The sequence below is a fragment of the Conger conger genome, chromosome 1 (assembly GCF_963514075.1).
Source record: "Conger conger chromosome 1, fConCon1.1, whole genome shotgun sequence".
In the NCBI taxonomy this organism is placed as follows: domain Eukaryota; kingdom Metazoa; phylum Chordata; class Actinopteri; order Anguilliformes; family Congridae; genus Conger; species Conger conger.
The window spans coordinates 11952451-11975021 of NC_083760.1; the positions used below are offsets into that span (position 1 = coordinate 11952451).

Below are 22571 nucleotides of genomic sequence, written 5' to 3' on the forward strand. Positions count from 1 at the left end.
TCAAGCTTTTTTTTGGTGCGAAAACTAATCAGATTAAAGTGTTCAGCTGCTGAATGATTTCAACGGCATTCTCCCAACTCGACAAACACTAGAGATGCTCCGCTTTCAAACACAGTTACCACTCCACAACACTCGAGGGACGGCTCTCTCTCTGTCTCTCTCTCCTGCTTTCTGTGGTCTTTCTATTTCTCTCGCCTTCTCTTTCACTTTCTCTTGTTTCTCTCTCTCCTGCACTCTCTCTTTTGCTGTATCTCCCCTCCACCCCCCCTCTCTCTCTCCTGTGCTCTCTTTTTCTCTCTTTCCCCTCCACCCCCCCCCTCTCCTGCCCCCCCCCACTCTCCTGCCCCCCCCCACACTCTCCCTCTCTTTGCTGCGGCTTTAAGCGGTCTTGCCTTTAGCTGAGTCAACAGGCTGGGCTCTGAGCAGCTCTTGTGGGGACGGAAGAGCTGAGTTAGGCTCTCGCTGCCTGGATGGCACAGTCAACCTGCTATTTATAGGCACAAAAATCCGGCCCCCGACCTACCCTCCCCCCCTTGTCACTAGTGATGCCTGTGATTTAATCAATTCATTACTCTGACCAGTGTCAGGGGGCTGTGGGGGGGGGGTACGGGCTTTACTGTTACATTCACTGGCCGGAGTCCATCTCCAGCAACCCCCCCCCCCCCCCCCCCCCACTGCATACTGTACACTGTGGCAATGACTCTGCAGCTCTCTCCACAGAGGGGGGGGTGGAGGGAGGGGGACGAAGAAAGAGAGTGCCAGGACGCCCCGGCACCCGGAAACAAAGACACTCATTGTGGCCGCCGTCCCCAAACTCTTCCCTCCTTTGCTCTCTCACCCCGTTCCTCTCTTTCTCTCCCTCTCGGTTTCTCTCACACGGTTGGATTCTCTTCCTCCTCCAGTTTTGGGGGGGGCAGAGCTTTTGTTCTCACAGAAAGAAGGCCCCTGTCACAAATCCCTGCCCGCACGCTCATATCAACATCGGCCAGTCAGAAGTGACAGACATGACCAGCTCCCATTCACAGGAAAAGCAGCACATCTTTATACAGTAACACACTAGCTACTGTATGCCCATTCAGCAGGCTTAACCAGAGAGCCTTACAGTGAATGAGAACATGAGAGCATCCTACCAAGTGTGAGTGTGCGCAACATTCCCAGATCAGGCTAACAACATTCCCAGATCAGGCTAACAACATTCCCAGACCAGTGAGTGCAAGTGTAAGTTAACTAATTCTGACCTAGAACCAGATTCGCTGTCACGAGGGGACAACCGGGTATATTTCCCTGGGCCCTGGAGGAAGCAGTGGGCCCCAATGGTCTGTGAAACCTGTGGTAAATATTGTCCCAAGCTCAGGAATAATATAATAATGTCATTTTCCGGTGCTGTACACAATTCTACCTTTACACCATGCTGGCCAGCAGAGTTTGGGCTCTATAGTTGGGTTCCTCCTGAGATTTCATCCCCTTGGGGAGTCGGTATCACCACCATTTCAGGGGTTTTCTCCCCACTGCGGAGATTTTCATCTCATATGCTCGCTATTTAGAAGTTCAGGTCTGGTTTTAGCCTTAGCTTTTTTTTTTGCCTGTTCCAACGTCTGTGCTAAGCTTTTTCATTTCCATTCTCCATTCCCCTTTCCCAACTCACTTCCCCTATCCCTCTTCCAGTTACGGTCTGACCTAGACCATGTCATAACAGATACACATACAGTAAAAAACACTGATTTGAGGATGTCAGTAATTCTCGGCCTCCATTTTGTTTCGGTTTCAGGCCTGTTACCTGACTGGTGGAACATGACCATGGTGTGGGGCGTGGTGTGGACAGGCAGGGAGCGGGTTCTCTGCACCGAGCTGTGCGTTCGGCTGGGCATGCTGTTGCTGCCCCCGGGGTTGGCAAACCACAGGCCCTGCGGAGAGAGGACACAGGCCCGCAGTGTCACCACGGCAACAAAGAGCAGCCTCAAACTACACGCAACGGTCAATGGCCACGCTGTTCTCGCCCCAGGGTAATGCAATTAGGCTCATGTGCGGGATGAAGAAGAACTGCACAGAAACGCTCGGCAGTCCGATGAACAGAGAGGTTAGGTCAAAGACCCCAACGGGAAAACCTCAAAGAACCTTTTCATTTGAGCCTAGACTACTGTAGTTCCCATTGTAGCTGCTACAGGGTTCTAAGCACAAACTATACCTGTCCAGTGTCTCAGGCCAGGAAAACGGATCTAGGATCAGTTTGAGCTTGTAGTTCATTGTGTAAAAGGTCTGGACACAGACAAGGGATAGAACAGCTCTGAGATGCCTGCTGAAAAAAAGAACAGCGCAAGCTAGGTAAGCTGGTTGACCAGTTCAAACCAGCTCCATACTCAACATGGTTTGACCAGCTGAAGCCATGTTCTGAAACAGCTGGTAGCTGGTTGAAGCTGGTCATAGCCAGATTTTACACCAGATTGAATGCAGTTCAATCTGGTGTAAATTTCAGATTGTTTGCTAATTTGACATTCACACCAACCAGCTGTGCAATACTCAAGGTGAGCATTAACCTTTAACCTTTCATTTTTGTTACCTCAAAATAAAAAATGAAAATGAAACGTTATACATAAACTGTGCTCTGCAGGGATACCTCCAATTGTAAAGGCTTACCATTAGAAATGCACATATGAAAAGCTAGAAAAGAGGAATCCCTGAACGAACTGAACTTTAGACCCATGATTCACTTCAATTATGCGTTGTAACCTGCCTCCAGTACATACAGGTCTGTCTCGCTCTCTTTCTCTCTCTCTCTCTCCCTCTCCCTCTCTCTCTCTCCCCCCCTTGATCCGTCTGGCGCTCCCCCCTTCCCGGCCCTCCCGTACAGAGGGCCAGGGAAAAACAGGAAATGCCTGTGCTCTGTTCTCACTCTCTCTGACTCGCTCCCTCACTCTCTCCCGTTCCTTTCCCTCCCTCTGTCCCCTCCCACTCCCTCTCTCGCCCCTCCCCCCGCCCTCCCGCCCTCCCCACTCTCCAGCTCCGCTTCTCCCTGTGTGACTCACTCTCTCGTTTTTTTTCTCCCCTTTTTATTCCCTCATTCCAAATTTCTCCATAGTGTCAAAGGAAGCTGTCGGAATTTCCTCCCATTGTAAGGATGCCCAGAACAACGTCTGACCAGACAAGCAGGAATGCCAGGTTATCGGCGTGGCCGAAGCCAGACCTCTCGACTGCTCCGCGGAACGCTGATGTAGGAATTGTGGAATGTTGCCTACAGGTTCAGCCCCGCTCCATCGAGAATTAAGCTCCAGAATTAAGCTCCTTTTTTATAAGCTCCAGAGACCCATTCCTGTGCTTTGGGTTCACGGAAAAAAACCACAGAACATTTCATTTACATTACAGTCATTTGGCAGACTGTCTTATCCAGAGTGATGCACAATCAAGGCCAAATCATAACCAGGGACAATTCTGCTGAATACCCTAGAAGTCTACATTTAAAAATTCAAAAGTTAACTGAAAAGTAACGGTCGGCCCTTCCCACCTGCCTGCCCTGTTTCAGGCCCGTCGGCGTGCTGCTGCGTGGCGTTGGTCCCAGGATGCCCGCGGTGCCCGGCAGGCCCAGCCTCGCGCCGGGCAGGCTCCGCGACGGCATCTGGAAGTGCCGCTGGTTCCTCCGGGCCGACACCGCGCTCCCCACGCAGCTGGAGGTGGGGAGGGAGTTGGACTGGCCGAAACGGCTGGGGGTGAAGGGGAAAGGGGGGGGGGGGGGAAAGCCGTGTCAGACGATGTTGAAATTACATCACGCAGCATTTCAGGTTTCAGGACCCATACTGTGAGGGCGTTTACCAGACTGCGTGACGCCGTGTTCGACACTGTGTTCCACGGGGGGGGGGGGGGGGGGAAGGCATTTCGTAATGTGACGAAACCGCTCTCTTCAGAACAGTAACGCTGAACAACCGCTTCCGACAAAGCAAAGTCAGTGTAATCGCTCTTGGCCGCAGTCTACGGCGATTATTGCCAAACGAGAACAAGGTAAACCCGCCGTTTACGGGAAGCCCTCGTTGACGAGAAAGGCAGAGTGGCTGAATCATGGGTGCGTAAATGTGAGGGGTCAGGCCTGGGTCACCTTCTCTGCTGCCTGTATCCTGCCATGTCGAAGAGCGGCTTCCGCGGAAACGAACGGAACAGCTTCTGCACCTGCTGTTTCCATGACAACAGCCGCTTCTTCTGTGTCTCTGTGAAAGCCTGGGGGGGGGCAGAGCATGACTCAGGACTTCCATTCTCCTCACTTTTTTACAAGATCCTCGCTGAACATAAAGGCTCTTGTTCTCTTTGAAGCGGGAAGTTAAGGGGAAATAACCGCCAAAGATCCCAACCACACGAGAGAGAACCAAAGGAACAGTCGAGTTACCACAAAAATATACGCACGGCATGATAAATGAATTCCTAAACACCTTGCACATCAGACAGAGTCAGACAATGGCCTTCGGCGACTGTAAAATGGCTGATGACGTCGTCATTGTGGGTTTGTGAGTATCAGACAGAGGAAGAGTGTGGGTGTTAAGGCTACCTCATGGATCAGGCACTTATCGATGAGCTGCAGGTAGGAGCTAATGTTCTCTTCGTCTGGCCTGGAGACGAGGAGCTGTGTGCAAACTGGGGCAGACAGAGGGGGAAACAGTCAGTGCAACTACATGCAACACTGTATGCAAGTACATTACATACATTACATTACTGGCATTTGGCAGACGCTCTCACCCAGAGCGACGTACAGTTGATTAGACTAAGCAGGAGACAATCCTCCCCAGGATTAAAGGCCTTGCTCAAGGGCCCAACGGCTGTGCGGATCTTATTGTGGCTACACCAGGATTAGAACCACCGACCTTGTGTGTCCCAGTCATCTACCTTAACCACTACGCTACAGGCTGCCCCGTGGTCATCTACCACACATTTTATTCCATGGACTCATTCAACGATTAATTGAATTTATTTGACTGCCCACAATTGGTTGAAAACAAGTAAAATTCATGAAACCGAAAAAAAAGACATTAATTTTATCCATCCATCCATCCATCCATCCATCCATTATCTTAACCTGCTTGTCCTGAACAGGGTAGCAGGGGGGCTGGAGTCTATCCCAGCATACATTGGGTGAAAGGCAGGAATACACCCTGGACAGGTTGCCAGTCCATCGCAGGGCACACACACCATTCACTCACACACTCATACCCACGGGCAATTTAGACTCTCCAATCAGCCTAAACTGCATGTCTGACTGTGGGAGGAAACCAGAGTACCCGGAGGAAACCCAGGCAAACACGGGGAGAACATGCAAACTCCACACAGAGAGGGCCCTGGCTGACCGGGATTCGAACCCACGACCTCCTTGCTGTGAGGCAGCAGTGCTACCCACTGCACCATGCATTCATTTTATGATTTTGCTAATATATAATTTAATAATTTTTCTTTTATTCACCACTTGGCTGAGCGACACACGACGCACACTGCTGGCAGAGCTACCCTGATCTCTTTCCCGTTACACACTGGCCAGAGATAACCGTAGACATGCATATTTAACAGACAGGTGAGCACACCTTCAGCTAGCCTGAGCGTGTGAAGCCCCAGAAGTAAGCCTGTACCGTTATCTTGAGTGCAAAACATCGGAGATCCCATTAAATTGAATGGTGAATATCCAACTTCTTGTGGCAAAATAATGAATGAATCTGAATAGCAGATTGTGAAATATGCAAAAACAAAATTATGTACATGTTCCAAAATTTCTGAACCACAACGACCACAATCTACTACACATAAAACTTATAATCACAAATAAATGTGACTGATGGGGTTTTCTTTGGTAGTTAAATCACTTTGGGTTTCTACATTGAATGAAATGGATAAAGCTCTTTTGCACTCAGCACAGTAGAGGCCATTTCCCATGGCTTCCTAGGCTACTCTCTCCCGTCTCCAGTTCCGATGTATGCTCTATGGCAGCGTTGACTAACCCCGCTCCTGGAGATCTACCAATGCGGTAGGTTTTCATTTCAACCTTAAATTTGACACAACTGACTCTACTAATTACAGCTCAAGGAGATCTCTAGCTGTCAAATAAGGTGTGTTTTGTTAGGGTTGGAGTGAAAACGTACAGGACAGTAGATCTCCAGGAGCAGGGATGGGCAGTCCTGCTCTAACTGTTGAATGAGGTGCGTTTTGTTTGGGTTGGAGTGAAAACGTACAGGACGGTAGAGCTCCAGGAACAGGCCTGGTTCTGGTTCTATGGAGAGCTGTTGAATGAGGTGTGTTTTGTTTGGGTTGGAGTGAAAACGTACAGGACGGTAGAACTCCAGGAACAGGCCTGGTTCTGGTTCTATGGAGAGCTGTTGAATGAGGTGTGTTTTGTTTGGGTTGGAGTGAAAACGTACAGGATGGTAGAGCTCCAGGAACAGGCCTGGTTCTGGTTCAATGGAGAGCTGTTGAATGAGGTGTGTTTTGTTTGGGTTGGAGTGAAAACGTACAGGATGTTAGAACTCCAGGAACAGGCCTGGTTCTGGTTCTATGGAGAGCTGTTGAATGAGGTGTGTTTTGTTTGGGTTGGAGTGAAAACGTACAGGATGGTAGAGCTCCAGGAACAGGCCTGGTGCTGGTTCTATGGAGAGCTGTTGAATGAGGTGTGTTTTGTTTGGGTTGGAGTGAAAACGTACAGGACGGTAGAGCTCCAGGAACAGGCCTGGTTCTGGTTCTATGGAGAGCTGTTGAATGAGGTGTGTTTTGTTTGGGTTGGAGTGAAAACGTACAGGACGGTAGAACTCCAGGAACAGGCCTGGTTCTGGTTCTATGGAGAGCTGTTGAATGAGGTGTGTTTTGTTTGGGTTGGAGTGAAAACGTACAGGATGGTAGAGCTCCAGGAACAGGCCTGGTTCTGGTTCTATGGAGAGCTGTTGAATGAGGTGTGTTTTGTTTGGGTTGGAGTGAAAACGTACAGGACGGTAGAGCTCCAGGAACAGGCCTGGTTCTGGTTCTATAGAGAGCTGTTGAATGAGGTGTGTTTTGTTTTGGTTGGAGTGAAAACGTACAGGACGGTAGAGCTCCAGGAACAGGCCTGGTTCTGGCTCTATGGGGAGCTGTTGAATGAGGTGTGTTTTGTTTGGGTTGGAGTGAAAATGTACAGGACGGTAGATCTCCAGGAACAGGCCTGGTTCTGGCTCTATGGAGAGAGCAGATGGCGTTCTGGCTCTATGGAGAGAGCAGGCGTGCGTACCTTTGCCCATGACGCGCGTGAACTGAGCGGGGATATCGCCCTCGGCGATGACTGCCGCCCCCGACTCCGCCTCCCCCATGTGTGACCCGGGGACGGCGCTCTTCCCGTCGCCGGCCAGCAGGGGGCGCTGTCCCGACTCCTCGCTGCTGCAAGCTTTGATGGGCGTCAGGATGATCTGGTGCAGCTCCTGGAGCGGGGTGCGCAAGTTACCCCCCTCCAGGACGTCCTGCCGGGCCGAGAGAGAGAGAGGGCGAGTCAGGTAGACAGAGACAGGAAAGAACGAGACATCAGGTGGAAGGGCCTAAACTTAGATAACTATAAAACACAAAGGGAATGCGTGGCGCCATATGTCCAATTAAACCCACTGAAGTAAATTAAACACGCTATTTCCAGTCAGGGACATCTTTACAACCATTTAACGAGCTGCTCAAACAAATGCCAGAGCTGCCAGTTAAAGAACCAAGACCATCACAGAATTAAAGAGTTAAACCTATCCAGTTATAGCTCAGAACTGCACTTTCATTCTGGAGTTCATTCTGTGCCATAGCTGGGATTGTGTTTTAAACATGAAATTCTGGATTATGATTTTAAGTTTTTGACTGAGCTGCTAGTTGAAGGGTTAAGTTTCTACTGTTGCTGAACGGTCTGAGCAATCACCAGGTGCTGTGGTATTTCAGCCATGTAATTTGCAGCGAACATCTCGAGACAGACGTGATGTTAAATTTAAGTAATCCTCAAAATACACACGTTTGATTATCCTGTCTCATTCCTGTGAAACCAAATAAGAGGCTTACGTGTGCGCGGCATAAAACTTAAAATGGGTCCAAATACCAAGCAACAGGTGTCTTGTTTCCTATCCCGCAAAAAAAGCAGTGACACGGTAGGCGTACAGGACAGGGGGAAAGGGTCATCCGAAATTAGAGGGACCAATGACATCGTATTTTGATTAAGCAATCGTGTCTGTGCTTAGCAGGGAGACATGGTAACTTTGAGGTAAAGGTTAATCAGTCCTACCATTAAGGTAATGGTATTAAGCTGTTGATTGACCAGCGGTCTGTATTCGCTGTGCTACAAATTAAGTTTTGAAAGGATGTCGATACAGTAGTAGAATAAATAACCTTTTCAGTCAATTAAGTCACATTAACTATAATTAGCGGTCCAATTAATTTAAGTTAAGTTCTCACATCACTTTCCACTTGCTTGGATCCACAATATCCAAGAGGTTATTATTAATTACCATATGTGTCAATATACTGAAAATCAGGCCAGACAATATTTCAGAGCTGCGTATCCTTTGGGCCCCTAATCCAGCACCCCATCCACTACTCCTTTCAAAGGTCTTGACCAGGTGGTCCCCAACAATGGGCTTTGTAGAACTACATTTTCACCTTAAAATCAAAGAGCAAAGATAAGTAAACTGCGCTTTACTGAACATCTACATGCTGCACTGCTAATGGGGGAATTGTGTACAGTGCGTCACCAACTGTCGGTTATTATTATGCTACAAACCATTTGGAATGAACGCAGTGTTCGAGGTGAACCACAGCAAAATGTCGTGGCACAATCGAGTTAACTGTGCAATAAACTGCATTAGCTGATCCAACCAAGTGCTGTATTGTGACAACGGACGTTTATAAGGATGGAAGTTTCCGGAAGCTGGGCACTGACCTTCTCCAGCGAGCGCAGCACGTTCTGCCTTTCCTTCAGCTTCTGAATGCTGATGACGATCTTGTGCCTGGCCCCTTTGGTGACGCTCTGAAAGCAAAGCCACTTGGGTTCAGTCTGACGTTACTGCCATTAGCAAACAGGCCTGCCTGTGGCAGCTTCCAGGGCCTTGTCATACATTTGGGGATTCCAGTTATTTGGCAATATTCTTTTTTTGGGTTTTCTTATACACAGTGACTAAGTGAGAAACACTTTCCTACACACAAATACAGTCCCAAAACCCGCTAATCTACCCTTCTGCTTGGTGTTGACATAAGATAGCCACTCTGGCCTGGCGACTTGGAATATCTGCTGTAGCTCCCGAGCGTGATCCCGAGGACAAACGGCGGCAGGGCCGCGCGACCGTTTCCCCCGCCGTGCCGCTCACCCGGGTCTCCAGCTGCTGCTCCGTCAGCGACATCATCTCGTCGTAGGTCATCGTGGAGAAGAGCGACGCGTACTTGTGGAGGCGGAGACTTTTCAACCACGCCGGAACATCTGAAGACACAGACAACCGCAGTGTTTTTGTTTTTTTCCCGCCACTTCACGACCGTCAGCGCGATGCCTATAAAAACACAGCGCCGTAGAATCCAGCTACCTAAATACACGGGGGCATGACACTGCCGGGTTGCGTGTAACTACATAAATTACAAATAATTTGAGGTAGCTGGCCCCAAGTTGTGGAACAGCCTACCGCCACATATTAAATCTGCTCAAAACATAGATAGTTTTTAAATCCTTGTTAAAAACCCACCTTTTTAGTGAGGCCTTTATGTCAGACATAAATGGGAAATCAAGATAATGTACATGTATTTCATTTTATTTCATCTTATTTCATTTTATTTCATTTTATTTCATTTTATTGCCTGGTTTTGTACAGCACTTTGGTCAACCATGGTTGTTTTAAATGTGCTTTATACATAAAGTTTATTATTATTATTATTATTATTATTATTATTATTATGAAATCATAGTGGGAGGGGCTTTACAGGCTAACTCCACTCCCAGACATACATCACACTCTTCAGGGTTGCATTCTTCAGCTATAGATGGCAGCAGTGCATTGTGTTTTTTGTTTTTTTTTCTCTCCTGAACTAAGAACAACCAGTTTGAAGTGAGTGAAGACAAACCTTTTCTTACACCTGGCAAACATGTATGAGGTATGATTAAAACTCCCTGTAACACATAATACAAGCATAAAAACTTCTCAATCATTGCTGAAATTCAGGACATGCATCTTTAAAACATAACCGTGTAGATGGATATTGCCATAAATCATTCATTAATGAATTCGGAGAACGCTTCCTGGACACACCAGCAGGCAACAATTCAATTTCTGCCAAAAAGTTTGCTTTTTCCAGAACTGCACAGAATGTCAGGTGCCAAAAGCCATGATCAGTGGACTGTCTTCCAACAGCCAATCAGAAGAGAGCATTTCAAAGAGAATTGCAATAATATTTCTGGCAGGGCACAATGACAGAGAAGCAATAGTCCAAGAAAGGAGAAAGTCTCAATGTTTAAGACAGGGCTGCCTAACCCTGTTCCTGGAGATCCACCATCCAGTAGTTTTACATTTCAACTCTAATTTGGCATATCTGACTCTTCTAATAAGCAGCTCAATGAGATCTCCAGCTGATAAATGAGGTGTGCTTTGCTAGGGCTACAGGACAGTGGATCTCAAGGAACAGGGTTGGGCAGAGATGTGGCCCTGGTGTAAGAGATGTGGCCACCAAGCCAGAAATGCAGTGGATAGCAGTAAGCTGAGGATATCATTATGCAGTGGAAAGAGAGGACGTGTTTACCTGATTCTCTGTTTATTTGGTCTATATGTAGCCTAGAAATATATTCTACGGCCTAGAAATCATACTGACAGCCAGATGTGGTGACAAACAGAAAGACTCTTTTACTCTAAAAAGTGCAGTATGCCAGTAATAGTCATCTTGGCACTTCAATTTTATACCAAAGCTTGTATAATTGTATTTTTTTTTGTCATTCATATAGTTCCTAGAATACTTTGAATGGTAGTAGAATTAATGGATTTATCAAATGCCATTAACACAAAAGATAAAAACTACTCGGCTTACATTATTTATGAAATACGAATGGAATAGCTAGTAAATACATTAAGCATTTATTATTTTCAAAATATAATTTGACTTATTGGCATTCTAACCTGTAGTTTTTATTATATAAAATGTCTTATAGTGCAGCAGAAAATCAATATTTAAACTTCCTCTCTAGAGTTGACATAAGTAAACAGTTCTAGGAGGACTAATGTGTCGATGGCAATTATTTGCTGAACAGCAATGGAGCCTACTTTAACTTTCACCTTTCTTAAAACAGACAGGCCAAAATAAATCCTGACATGCCTTTTCAAGAGATCCATGTTAGGACAAAGAGTTGACCACGTCAGAAATGGGTGCAACTGGAGCCAGTTCAGGAGGACACACAATGAAATAGGCAATAAGCAACAGGTGTGTAACAAAGCTACATTAGCCCTCTGAGACACAAGGCATCTTTTACATCACTTCTCACACAAGCACTGCCACACATTACACAGTCGGGTAAAAACAACCTCAGTGACCACAAAAAGGTCTGCATAAAATCAACCTCCAATGTTGTGCAAATTGTCAGACACTGTGAACCATTTTATCACGTGTCTGGGCTTGACGAATTCCCATATTGTGGAAAATGACATTTCCTTGCTAAGTGGATTATGAAGGCGAGGTGGATTATGAGTTGGAGGTGCTATAAAAACACTGTGAAAGTATAAAAATGCACAGTCCCCAAGTAAATCCACACAATTCATATGAAGAAAATGTGCATTTAAACTGCCGGAACAAGTCCAAGCGCTTGGCACAGACAGCATTCAGTTTGTCAGAGCTAGCCAGCCAACTGAAGCGCACTGATATCAATGAGCCTTAAAGACACAGTCACTAAAACAGCTCTGTTCTTGGTAAAGCTTGTGAGAGGCGCTGGAGACAGGACATGTAAAACTGATTGTAAAAAAAGATTGTTTTTTGTACATAAAACCACACAAACGTCGTACTTATGGATATCAGGGCCTAAAATGCATTGGAAAGGCATATGAGACCTTTGAGGGGGTATTGGCGTTGCGCAGGAGGTATCGTTAATGACACAAGCACGGGGTCATTGCATGGAGAGCCAAACGCAATAGAGCAAAGAATGGCGGTCACACAGAAAGGAAATACGTTTCTCAATGAGCCTCAATGGACTCCAGCCATGGCCGTGTAACTACCACTGTAATGCTGTTCCACAAACCAAAAATGGCCAATTAGAACATTCTAGAATCCAGAGTTATTGTGTAAAAATATTCAGGAAATGACATCATTGCTTTGAAAACTTTCTCTTGGTTGGTTTGGCATCCCAGCCAAAAAAATCTGAACCAGCAAACCGCTGATTGTGTGTAACCAGCTGCCACAACAGTACTCTTCTACAGCACACTACCCATTACATTAAAATACAGAAATTTATCTGAGGCTTTCATCAAAAGTGACTTGCAGTTGATTAGACTTAGCAGGGGCCAATGTGGTGTGGTGTTAAGGGCCTTGCTCAAGGGCCCAACAGCTGCACTGACCTTACTGTGGCTACACTTGATGCACCAACCTTCCACGTCCCAGTCAAGCACCTTAGCCACTAGGCTCCAGGCTTTTATAAAGCCAACATCTTTGGCGGGAATGGCCACGTACGGGCAGTCTTTCCCTTTACGACTGTGCGCTGGCGGCTGCGGTCACGACAGCGCGTACCCAGGTAGTGCCACGACTGCCCCAAACCCGGCCCCGCCGGGAGGCGGCGGGCAGCGCCCGGAGACGTCCCCCCGCCCCAGGGACTCACCCCTCATGCCGCTGCCCTCCTCGTGGAATGTGCTACGGTGCGCCATCCCGCCAGGCCCGGGACCCTCCTCCAGGTGCTCGCTGCCCCCACTGCCCGAGGACGCCACACTGCTCTGGGGGGAGAGGGGCGCGTGGTCTGGGGCCGGCCCCCGCACCCTCAGGTCCTCCTGGGACAGCCAGCCGTGGCCCAGGGGCTGGCTGCCGGAGCCGCTCATGGGGGGGGTGAGTGACACGGAGCGCTTCAGGGGGCTGTGCTGCCCTCCGGGCACGACTGCAACACACAAACACAGACACCACACAGTGCCCAGAGCCGTCCCAGGACAACACGCTCCAGCCCCGGCCAGAACCAGGCCCGCCCCCGCTCAACACTGGCCTCAAGACGCTTTACAGCCAAAACACATCGCCTATTTTTAGGGATGAAGGGGTATCTTCTTTTTTCACTTTCAATTCTGTCAAAGAGTGACTGAAGTTATTGTTCCAAATGACTGGATGCATCCATGTGAAATGGCCCCACAAAACTCCTGAATTCACCAACACAAATTCAGCACATCCACGTTCATGGAACGTCACAAGTCAGGGAACTGATATCTGAGGAGTCATGGAAGAACCACTTGGATGTGAATTCCAGTCACGCCTCCATCACGAACAGGAGGCGAGACGTGGCTTACAGGACGTTAGCGCACGTTAGCGGAAAGGTAAAGACGAGGCCCCGGCAGTGGACCTGATTCAACCTGAAGCTGATGGACATCGGTTTCCCTCGCGAAACAAACGGGAGAGAACGGCAACGGAGGGAGAGTCCGGGCCGTTGCCCGCTTCAGTCGCCAACAGGTGCGTCCTCCCGCCGCATTCTATCGCGTCGCGGAAGGTTCCGGAAGGAGAGAAAGGCACCATGGAAGCAAACAAAATAACAAGATGTACAGGAGGGGGCATTATACTCTGGTATTCAGCGGGTCTCTTCAACCTATATGCGGCAGTAACTGTTTGGGCTATGTATAGTGCTTCACTGCTGGTCTAAAATAAGTGCCCAGCTAACATTTCAAGTTCCAGTCCCTAAATATTAGCCATTTTCCCTAAATACAGACCCTCACAAAGGATACCTTACATGGGAAGAGACTGCATGCTATGTGCAGCTCAGCTGGGGAGGGGCGTCTGGGCACTGTGTTTAAGATCTGAATTCCACCGGTGGGTCGCACTCAGATGGAAAAGACCTATTAATCCATTCCTGCTTTAACGTCTCCTCTCTTCACAAGCACATTGATGGTTTCAGTTACAAACTATACACAAAATTTAAGGGCCAGTTTCACAGACAGTTAAGCTTAGTCCTGGACTAAGTTGAGTTTTGTTCGGAGAATCCATTCAAAACAGAACAGTTTAGGACAAGGCTTAATCTGTGTCCGCGAAGCTGGCCCCAGAGCCTTCACTACAGGTGAAAACAAGAGGCTCTGGCCTAAAGCTGAAATCAAAACAAAGAAATTCAATCTGTTTTCCAAAAACATGCATTTTTCTACAGCGTCATTGTTGGTTTAACCTGTGGTAGCGTCTGAGGCAGCTCTAGGTACACAGCACAGAGCGCAGGGTTGTGAAATCAGCTCTTTGTGCTGTTGAAACTTGAAGCAGTCAAAAATAAAAAAGATCTTGTGCTGCAGAGCTTTAAATGTGCAATTATTTATATCTTCAGCTGTCCCCTTCATCAGAAAAAAAAGACCCTTGCATTCTTCGCTTGAAATATCCTGCTCTGACCACAGATATGTTCAATCTGAGTATCTTTGTTGCACATCTAAGCAGGGTGCTTTCACATTAATCTGACAGTAAGGTTATGACTGGCATTTCTTAGTTATACTTCTTATTACATACAGTTTAGTTTATATCTTGAATTGGGAATCATGTTATTATGAGTGTCAGGCATACAGAATGTGAGACGTCATTCCTGAACAAACCTAACACAGAGGTGGGCAATTACATTCCTGGAGGACCAGGGTGTATGCAAGTCTTTGTTTCCAACAATTACCCTGGCTCAATTAATTGTATTCCAACATGGTTCAATCTTGGATTTGACCACAGTAGAACATTTAATATCGGAGCACGTATTTTCAGGTATTATCAATGACCATATACATAAATATCATGAACATATCAGTCCACGCAAAGAGACTGCGTTAAATTGAATAATTAGGCCAGGAGCTGGTGTGAAATCCAGTAGCAGACACATCCTGCTTGCTCACCCGTGGCGCAGGAAATGGAAGTGTGAAACAGAAAGGGTGGGGTCAGGGTTGGAGCATTTTGTGAAGTAGCGAGTCAGTAGTGCAGACGCAAACTGAGCATGTGCAGAAGCCTCTGCATGCGGTGATAGGGCGGACTCTGGATTTTTGGCACAGAAGCAGGACTGTCCACCCCCCCCCCCCCCCCCCCGCCATGTCAGAGAGAGAAAGAAAGAGAGAGACCGAAAAAGCACAAGAGAGAGGGAAAGAGCAAGAGAAAGAGGGAGAGACAGACAGACAGAGAGAGAGGGAGATAGAAAGAGATAGAGACAAACAAAGTGAGAAGGAGGGAGCAAGAGTGAGAGAGGGAAGGACTGAGAGTGTGTGAGAGAGAGAGGGGGATGGAGAGAGACGCGGATAGAGAGAGTGCGAGAGAGGGTGGGACGGAAAGTGAGATAGAGAGGGGGGAAAGAGGGATACGGATAGAGAGAGACGGAACAAGAGTGAGGGACAGAGTAAGAGGGGGATAGAGAGACACAAATAGAGAGAGAGTGCGAGAGAGAGTGAGAGAGATGGGGATAGAGACACAGAGAAGGAGAAAGAGAGAGATAGAAAGGGAGAGCGAGGGAGAGAGACAGGAGACGGAGCGCCGCACTCACTGGTGTTGGTCCCGCTGCCGATGCCCACGGTGTTGATGGTGGAGGGGACGGAGGAGGAGGGGTAGAGGGACAGGTGCCCGTTCTCGCAGCCCTGCTGGTGGTGCCAGCCGCCCAGGCCCGAGTCGCGGGAGCTCTGCCAGCCGTTGAGCCGGTCGTCGGAGCCGTAGCGCTGGGCGTGGGGGTACAGGTGGGCGTGGGCGTGGTGGGGCGTGGGCGCGCGCTCCAGGGAGTCCCCGCCGGCCCGGGCCGCCGCCCGCTCCTCCAGGTGGGTGAGCCACAGGGCCAGGGCCGCCCGGTCCTCCTGGGAGGTGGCCGGGTGGATCAGGGCGTAGGACAGCAGCTGCCGGCTCTCCTCCAGGTGCCGGCCGTGCTCGATGGTGTGCGCCAGGATTTTGGGGAGGAGGCGCATGTACTCGCCCTTGGCCTCCACGTTGCCGGGCTTCAGCAGGGGCAGGTGGGTCAGTACCAGGGAGATGACCCTCTCCTTGGGCTCACTCTGCCACTGGCTGATGAACACTGGAACCCAGGAAGGACAGAAAGGAGGGTAGGAAGAGAGTGGGAGATGGAGAGAGAGACAAAGAGAAGATCAGCATTTGGCACAGCTACTCAGGAAACGTGGTGTGAACTGGCCTGCCCCGCCTTTCGAGTGAAGCAGGTTGAACCTTATCATGCCTTCAGTTTTACAGAGCCACATAGCCACAGGCTAGCCCTCTCCACTACAGTGGTAAAGATATTTCAGTTGTAAATCCAGACTGGCCCCAACAGGAACATATAATCCTCAATAAACAGTTCACAGCCTCCTGCGGTAGAAGAGGTGGGGGGTTGCGGAAGAGTCATATATGTATTTTTTACATTCTTTAAAATAGATACTGTGCAAGTCATGGGGGTGTTGAGGCCCAATCCGGGGTCACGTAGCCTATTGTTACCCGTCTGGCAGCAGCATAGCTTAGGAACGCTCATTCCGATCAGGTTCAGAGGGGGCTATAGATACGACAGGTCATGGCAGCAGGAGGCTTTGTCTCCCCCCACAAATAGAGGCTTCGTAACGGGCCCAAAGTTGACATCCGTACACCTGCTTGAGGATGCGTCAGGCACGTCTAACCAGGGCAGGAAACCCGCTTTACTAGCGCATGGGACAGTGTCCGAAAAAAACCCTCATCCCTGACCAGGATGTGGGGCTGGACACCAGAGCTGGGTCCAAACCCACTTCTCTTTCAGTGCCCAGTAGCAATTTAAAACTCATTCACACTTCATATGCCAATTCCAATTTCTCATTTTTCAATTTACCAATTGTATCTGTGTTTGTGACTGGTTTTTGTTTGTGACTGGTTACTTTCTGACTCCAGAAGAAGTAACACTATGGTTTACTTAAAGCATCTTCTTAAGAGTATCAGTGCAGATCCAGGACCAGCATTTCCTTTTTGCTCATAGTGAATAAGGTTAAGGGATGTCAATTTATGAGGAGGAAAACTGGGAACTCAGAACTCACAATTCCAACTCACAACTGGGGAAATAAATTCAGGCGTGTGTCTGTACGTAGCGAGGGAGCAGACATACGGACCTCATATGGACCTTGGATATAACTGATTTACACATGTACATGTTCAATCAGCCAACTGAAAATGTTCAGTTGGACGGTTTGTTTCAATTGCTGACCTATCTGAAATAGACCCAGACTGCATTTGCTTCAAACACACTGCCTGACGGCCTCCTGAAGGCTCATCGGCGAGAGACAAACTTAGAAGACTGAGCCCTGGGGCTTGTTTGGGAAGGTTAGGTCTCCTCGTTTAGACCGCACACAAATGTCACCTAATGTGGCCAGATTAGACCTGGGGACTTCTCGCATGATTAAGTGTCCCCCGGGAGACCTTTTTCTGGCACTTCCATTTTTACAGGGTGGCTAAAGGGCTCCAGCTTGGCTGGGAGGCAGGAGGGAGGGCTCTTGCCCCGGTGGTGAAGCATGGCCTCTGGGGGGCAGCTGCGCTCAGGGCGGGGGTGGAGAGGGTGGGTTTGGGTGGTGGCAACAGGGTGGAACCGGTCTGTTATCATCCATGAAGACACATCTCTTCAAGACCGTGCCGTGACCAGCTCTACACTACCCCAAATCTAGCATCACCCTCATGTATTACTGTTCTAGCCCCTTCGTGTTGTATGTGTATCTTCCATCTTGATTTTGTAGTTCTTTACTATATCTTTTGTAAACATACCTCGCTTCAAGTTCATGACATGCCAAAACTTTACTGACTTTGCCATCTGTACTAGACTTGGATGTTCATGGGGATAACTAGTACTTTATGTGAATTGTACCTCGTCTGCCCCATGTTCATTAGTTGTTCCAACAAACTTCGGTAAGCGTATACTGTACATTGCTTTGGATGAAAGCATCTGCCAAATAGATGTGAACGTAACGTAATGTATAGCATGAGCTATCCACCATGACCTCCACATCTCAACCAATCACCTGGGACGGGCAGATATCAAACGTACAATCACGGCCTCCGTTGGAGCAATGTTCGCTCCAAGGACACAGTGCACACGAACCATGGCTGCAGTCCAGACCTGCACCTCTGTCCTGTGTCCGTCAACACGGGTAACGCAAGTGTGGGAGGGCCGCGACTGCTCCGTCTGGCTCTGCTCAACCGGCCAAAGTGCGGCAGGAAGCAGCTCAGTTTTAACACTGGGCCGCAGCTCCGTTCGAACAATAACACTAAAATCAAGAACAGACATATTTTTTAAAAATGTGAATAAAAAAAGCTCCTTGAAGGAGCTCCAGGCATCGGTCATGTGACGGCCCCTCTTTCCTGACCACTCGTGCCCTGGTCATGACTCCAGGCCTCAGCTGAAAGTATCCAGTAATCAAGCTCTCATGATCCCAAGTAACACCCTCCCACTAAATTTAGAGCCCTCCATTTCACTTGGCCGGCCCCAGGCTCTCCCTTCCTGGTTGCCAGCTCCACCCCCCCCACCCCCCCCCACCACCCCCCTTTCCTTGGTTCCCTTGACGGCAGCCCCCTATCTCCGCCTCCACTCTGCCTGCTCCAGTCTCTCGGTCCTGCGTCCGTCTCCACCTCCCGCTCGTGACGCGACGCTCTCCCCTCCTCCTCAGGCAGCAGACAGTGCAGCACGCAGAGCCTCGCTGAGACACCCCTGTCTGCACTGTCGTCACCGTGAGTTTCTCAAATCCTACTCCCACAAGATCTTCCTTTCCTACTTCCTGTGGTCACTGAACCAGGAAGCAGTTCACCATTCTTCTGTCTGCCCCCTCCCAGACTCCCAGCACCCCCCCCCCCCCCCCCGGAAAAGAAGGTTTTTAAAAACCTTTTCAAAAACTGCAGAGGCAGTATGTGTGTCATCAGTAACAGTCTTAAGGAGGGAGTTTCCGCACGCCCAATTACTGGACAGAACCTCAAGCTTACAACTGCAAAAAACCGTTTAATCAGGAAAAGAACGACTCAAGAACAGGCAAGTCATGTTTCTGCTGACTTCAGCACTTGCGAACTGAAACCGCACACTGGCTGACTGACATACAATTTTGTCGTCTGTCAGGTACGCTGTCTAGCATGCACATCTATGAACTGTGAGTCAATTTCAGACAGAACCAAGAAAGATTATTTTTTTTTATAACTGTAAATGAGTCTAAATCCAGCGTATCCTCCCTAACTTCACACAGAGTGAGTATCTGGAAGCAGAATCATCGGGAGTCCGGGCTGACATTCCACACAAGTTTAGAAATCAAGCCGTAATCGTTCGGGCTGGGCACAGGCAGCAGAATGCTCCAGCACTCAAAATAGAACAAGTGCTCAAGAGGGAAAAACGGCTCACGGCTCAAAATACGACAATTAAATGGGTCAAGGAAAATACATAATTTGATGAGCTAGCCACAAAGAAATCTACAGGACAGACAACAATGAGTATGCCGTCAAGAACCTCCTGTTCCCATTTTCCGTATGTTTGCAATTTGTAAAATTAAAAAAAAACTGAAATGGACTTTGCAACCTGCAGCTGTGCTGAACAAACAGACGTCTTCCAGTGGTTCGTAGGCATTCATCAACCAGGTCTCTGCTACATTCCAAGTTTTTTTTCCCACCATCATACTGCTTTAACTTTCTGTATTCTGCTTTTTCATAGTTTTATTTTTGTTAAAAACATACATTTGGTTTTAATCCCTTGGAACCCTCAAAAACATCTAACCTGGACACAACAGGCTCTTATTGGCTACCTTCCTGGTTATGTACTCGAAGGTACTCTTTTTAAATCAAAGTTTTTTGTTGTTGTTGTGTTTTATATTTCATGGACTAGGGTTCTGATGAATCTCTATCACCATCTGATACAGACAGTGGTCTGAAATGGATCTGGGAAATGCTCATTCATAGTTGCAGTGTAATTGCCTTCTGATGCATCCATGATTAACACTCTGAATATTACCCAGCTTGCCTTTTTATTTTGCTTGCTCAACAGGAAATGGTTTTCTGCATATTCCAGGGTAAGCTCTACATCAATGGTATCACTTTTAAGCAGACCAGACGTATCACTCAGGCCATTGTCATAGTACTTGTACTATGTGTAGTGACAAAGTTGAATCTAACCTGATCTAATTTGGGGAAAACGGACCAATGAATACAGAAGGAAGGGTAGTATGCACAGCCCTCTCCATGACAAGGAGGTGGTTCTCTCTGCACAGTGTACAGCCCTCTCTGTGACGATGAGGTGGTTCTCTCTGCACAGTGTACAGCCCTCTCCATGACAAGGAGGTGGTTCTCTGCACAGTGTACAGCCCTCTCTGTGATGATGAGGTGGTTCTCTGCACAGTCTACAGCCCTCTCTGTGACGAGGCAGTTCTCTGTGCACAGTGTACAGCCCTCTCTGTGACGAGGCAGTTCTCTGTGCACAGTGTACAGCCCTCTCCGTGACGATGAGGTGGTTCTCTGCAGAGTGTACAGCCCTCTCTGTGACGATGAGGTGGTTCTCTCTGTACAGCCCCTCACTGCGAGGGCGCGGTGGTTCTCTCTGAAAGATGAATGGGGCTTCGCAGACAGAGGGAGGAGGCAGCTCGCAGGAACTCGGGAGGGTCAAGGGTCAGCGGCTGAAAACACGTGCTGCTCGCGAGCTCGCTGGAATGCGCCAGGGAGAGTTCTGAAGTCTCTCTCTCCCCCCCCCCCCCCCCCCCCTCCCTCTAACCCCCTGGCGTAAAGTGCTAACCTCATCTCCCTCGAAAAAAAAAAAAAAGAAAAAAAAGATGGACACACTGGAGGGACTGAGAAGGGTAATGGAAACAATGAACCGTCTTTCCTTGCCCCCCCTCCCCCCCCCCCCCCCCCAACCTCCTCTCTCTGTCACTGGTCTCTCTCCTTTCCCCCCCTCTGTCTCTCTCTCCATTTCGCTCTCTCTTTCAATTTCCCACTCTCTCTTCCCCTTTTTCTCTCCCTCCCTCCCTCCCTCCCAGACAGCGCTGCACTCCCAGTCACTGGCACAGTGAGTCATTACGTTCACCGCACGGCACACAAAGCTGCTCTTTTTTTCCATATTTAAACTCTGAGCTAGCGCAGCGCTAACTGCGAGAGAGTAGGGAGAGTGAGAGAGAGAGAGAGAGAGAGAGAAAAAAAGAGAGGTCACTGCCCGGAATTCGTGAATCACAGCAGGCCAGAGGAGGAAAACCCTACTTCAGTCTTTTTTTTTTTACTCTTTTTTTTTTTTTTTTACAAAGCTAAACAATGCGTGGTGGTGAACTCTACGTGGCACCCAGTCCCAGAAAACAACTACGGATGAGGGGTGTAGCTTTCAAAGATTCTTACATTATGCTGTAATTCGTACAAACGCCCCCCCTCCCCTCCCCTTCCACCCACCTTTTATTTGCCAAAAATAGAAACATTTCTTCAACAGTTTGATATTCCGGCACGTACTAGAAGCCCCTTCATGAGACATTTCTGTTTGCCAACCACAATCATATAATTGAGTAAATTTCAATATACTAGTGCTTGTATCCATTATTACTTTAATACGTAACCCTCACAGCAACCCACATTTTTCTGTGGAGTACAATCCCAAATGCCCCACCCGTTTCTCTGAACAGAGCAAGTGTATATTCCATGGAAATGGCTTCTAAATACCAGTTCCCAACCCAAATGGGTCTTTGAATGTCTGAATGAGTAAATCAGTGTGACCCCTTGATGAAATGAAAACAGGTCAAACTCAAACACAGACACCCTCAAAAGAGCCGGAAACTGTCCTGTTGCCAACACAAATGTCCGTGTTCCCACCCCCGTACCTCTTCTCCCCGGCCTGGTTTGGTTTGGCCGGGCACTGCTTTCCTCGGTACCATCGGGAACCAAATTTACACAATTTACACAAACTGACACGCAAAATGCGTCACGGAGTGCGTTTGCCGACTTTCGATGTGCACCCACACATTCTCTCACACACACACACACACACACGAGTGTTTATGCCCACATGCGAGCCTCAATCAATGGTCACCGGGTGTGTCCACACGGGGGGGGATTACAGCCTGTCCGACAGAACTGTTTACGGAAAGCCTGTCCCCCCTTAAAATTACGCGACTTTGAGAAGAAACAAACGAAAGATTGTACTTCATTAAACGCACAGCCCTTCCAGCATACACAACCCGCTTTCCCGAGCGGCCCCCTGTTCTGATGGTCAACGGCGAGGACAGCACGGGCGGGAGAAACGGGGATTTGGCTAATTCCATGAAGTCATGTTCGAAAAATACCCAGGTTAATGGGCGCCTTTTATTCGCACCAGTGGAGAACCACACATCCTCACACAGGCATGTCTGTTTAGCAGACACATGATTCCAGCTCTAAATATAGGCTTTCCACATCACACACGGGAGATAGCACCCTATTTATACGGGAATATCAGAGAGCACATCTACCAAAAACAGAGACAGGCGGCGCACACGTGACTCCCCAGGGGACAGGGG

The 22571-nt window shown here is 48.4% G+C and overlaps 1 protein-coding gene across 3 annotated transcripts in view; it reads right to left on the reverse strand.

Moving 5' to 3' along the window:
• The window catches only part of samd4a (sterile alpha motif domain containing 4A), a 41782-nt gene that overhangs the window by 7211 nt on the left and 12000 nt on the right, over positions 1-22571 (reverse strand). For 2 of the 3 annotated variants that reach the window (XM_061256442.1, XM_061256459.1), the window contains 9 exons: positions 15632-16147; positions 12776-13045; positions 9309-9418; positions 8885-8971; positions 7217-7442; positions 4529-4614; positions 4085-4203; positions 3500-3695; positions 1778-1904 (listed from right to left, as the gene is read on the reverse strand). In XM_061256442.1, coding sequence (XP_061112426.1) covers positions 1778-1904; positions 3500-3695; positions 4085-4203; positions 4529-4614; positions 7217-7442; positions 8885-8971; positions 9309-9418; positions 12776-13045; positions 15632-16147 — 1737 coding nt within the window. The remainder of the gene's footprint in view (positions 1-1777; positions 1905-3499; positions 3696-4084; positions 4204-4528; positions 4615-7216; positions 7443-8884; positions 8972-9308; positions 9419-12775; positions 13046-15631; positions 16148-22571) is intronic. The other variant, XM_061256452.1, reaches the window with a different exon arrangement.